The following is a 2,527-nucleotide window of genomic DNA, read 5'->3' on the forward strand; positions in this document are numbered from 1 at the left end:
TTGTTCTAGTATTCAAGTGTTATCAGTATCAGTTAATAGATACGTTTTCATATTTATATATATATACCCATATTCAGTAAAGTCATGAGCAAGTAGCTTTCTTGTAATGTTTTAATTCAAGATCCATGTCTTCAGTGATCTCAAAATACCAAGACTCTTTGTTTTGGTTCCCAGTTTAATCAGACAGTATGTTCATGCATATGTATATATATATATATATTCATGTAGTATATCAGTATCCAGTGAGTTATGATAAGCTATGCGTAATACCCCAAGAGCCTAGAAAAGTTAGTATATATCGAGGATAGTGTAAGAAAGGAAACAACACCAGCTGGATACCTTTTGGGCTGAATGTTGGCAAAGAACTCCCAAGTTAAGCGTGCTTAACCTGGGGTAATCCAGGGATGGGTGACCCCCCTGGGAAGTTCGTGTAGGCCCATCAGGGTAAGTTGTTCCGGTCCTTCCTATCACTCGATCGGGTCGTTACAGGTGGTATCAGAGCAAAGGTTTGAGTCTGAGTCTCTCGTACACACATAGGCCATTGGGTAGAGTTAAAACCCGAGTTGTCAGTTGGGTAGTTTAGACCCGAATAAATAGAATTTTCTAACACTTTGGGGTGATGCAGGCGAGATGAGTAATGCGAGAGGACGACCCCGTACTCGTAGTCAGCCTGCTACAGTTCCTGATGAGGTTCTTGAGCAGACACATAAGACACCGAGAGAGTTTACTAGTGAGGAGTATCGACGGGGAATGGCTGAGATGCAAGGCATGTTGACCGGACTGATGCAAGTGGTGAATACTATAGCCACGAACTAGGCGAGGCCAGAGCCTCAGGAGGCAAGAGGCAATGGAGGAGTTCCACCAGCCGTTCCAGTAGTACCAGTCACCCCAGCAGCTTCAGTTGTGGTGACAGATAATGGGACCCAATTGCTGAAGGATTTCATGGCATTCTGACCACCCGAGTTCCATGGTGGCACTGATGCAGTCGCAGCGGAGAATTGGATGCTGGCAATTGAGAAGCATCACCATTCAATTGGATGCTTAGATGATTTCCGGGTTAGACTTAGCACCTTTTTGCTTCGAGGAGATGCTGAGAGATGGTGGGAGACTGCCCGCCAGAGATTTGGAGATAGGGGGCTGACTTGGGCTGAGTTCCAGCAGATGTTTAATGTAGCTTATTGTCCAGCGTGGGTTCAAGAGCAAAAGACCTACGAGTTTATCGATCTGGTTCAAGGTAGCAAGACCGTGGCACAATATGAGGCGGAGTTTACAGCTTTGGCTCGATATGCTCCAGAGTTGGTTTCCACAGAGGCGAAGAAGGCCTCTAAGTTTCAGAGAGGACCACGTGCTGACATTCGCCATGCTTTCGGAGGAGTTCAGTGCAAGGAGTATGCTGTAGCTGTCCAGCGGGCGTACGTGGTTGAGAGAGACCGTAATGAATGGAGAGCTATACAAGCAAGCAAGAAAGGAGCTGGTTCATCTTTTAATGGCAAGAAGGGAAAGTGGGCAGCTGGGCAAGGACACAGTCAGGGGAAGGAACCACTGTGCTGTTAGTGTGGGAGGTGGCACAAGGGTCAGTGCATGGTTGGACAGGTGGCTGCGCTTAACCTTGTGCATTTATTTCAAACAAACACATACAAAAATAAACAAAGAAGAAACAAGCATGCAGGCACAAGGCGTTTATACTCGCTAGTGTACGAGTGTGCGCTGTAACACAATTTAATTTTCTGGATAAGTCAAAGTCGATTCACTGGGAGATCGTTAATAAAATGAAAATAGAGCCACAATATAAATTGGGTTGTCAGGCCAATTCATTTGATTTTAAGTGAACAAAAATGAAGTACTGTAACTGTAAGAAGTCTTGAGTCAAGGCAATGTTCAGTGCCAATTCCATAACTTTCCAACAGATAGATAGGTACCAAAAACATATGTCTGAATTAATTTGAGGTTTTGATATTAAAATGCATCTCAAGATGATGGTAGTTCTTGGTCTAGCAATCTCCATACATGGTATGAGAGATTTTACGTTAAGCAACTACCATAAATTAAAATACAGTTAATATGCAATAATCAGATAACCCATTTGGATTTGGATATGATAGCATCTCCAGTTTAAGTAACCTCCATACATAGCATGGAGACTCTAAGTTTGGCTTATGCTCCACTCCAAATTCAAAAATTCAATGAACGCGCAATATTCAAATTAAATCAGGTTTCTGGTAATGCATTTGAAGTTCGGCTATCTTGGGAAATCTATGGCATTGGACACTGTCCGCGCCTTGGCCCAAGTTTAAGCTTAGCCACACATCTCCAAAGAAAAAATTAAAGAGACAGGAATTAAAGTTCTGGAATGTAAATACTGAAATTGAAATTAGAGAAATGTAGATGAACAATGAATTAAAGTTACAGAATAAAAAGAACAGAAACGAAAACTACAGAATGTAAGTAACTGAAATGAAGAACACTAGAACAACATGAAGAAATAAAAAACTACTGGAATTTAAGAACAAAAAGAAAGGAATAGAAC

At 42.1% G+C, this 2,527-nt stretch overlaps 1 protein-coding gene across 1 annotated transcript; it reads left to right on the plus strand.

Annotated features, from left to right (window-relative positions):
• Positions 1-630: 630 nt before the first annotated feature.
• Positions 631-1,554, plus strand: LOC127812723 (uncharacterized). Its single transcript, XM_052353246.1, has 2 exons — positions 631-766; positions 986-1,554. The coding sequence occupies exons 1-2, from the start codon at positions 631-633 to the stop codon at positions 1,552-1,554; spliced, it is 705 nt and encodes a 234-aa protein (XP_052209206.1).
• The last annotated feature ends 973 nt before the right edge of the window (positions 1,555-2,527 follow it).

Source organism: Diospyros lotus, chromosome 11 (assembly GCF_014633365.1).
Source record: "Diospyros lotus cultivar Yz01 chromosome 11, ASM1463336v1, whole genome shotgun sequence".
Lineage (NCBI taxonomy): Eukaryota > Viridiplantae > Streptophyta > Magnoliopsida > Ericales > Ebenaceae > Diospyros > Diospyros lotus.

Bases quoted from the DNA above. Each gene is read 5' to 3' on its own strand.
- LOC127812723 (XM_052353246.1), top strand. From the start codon at position 631: ATGAGTAATGCGAGAGGACGACCCCGTACTCGTAGTCAGCCTGCTACA. The intron at 767-985 runs GCATGTTGACCG...GCACTGATGCAG, and splicing joins GGGAATGGCTGAGATGCAAG to TCGCAGCGGAGAATTGGATG.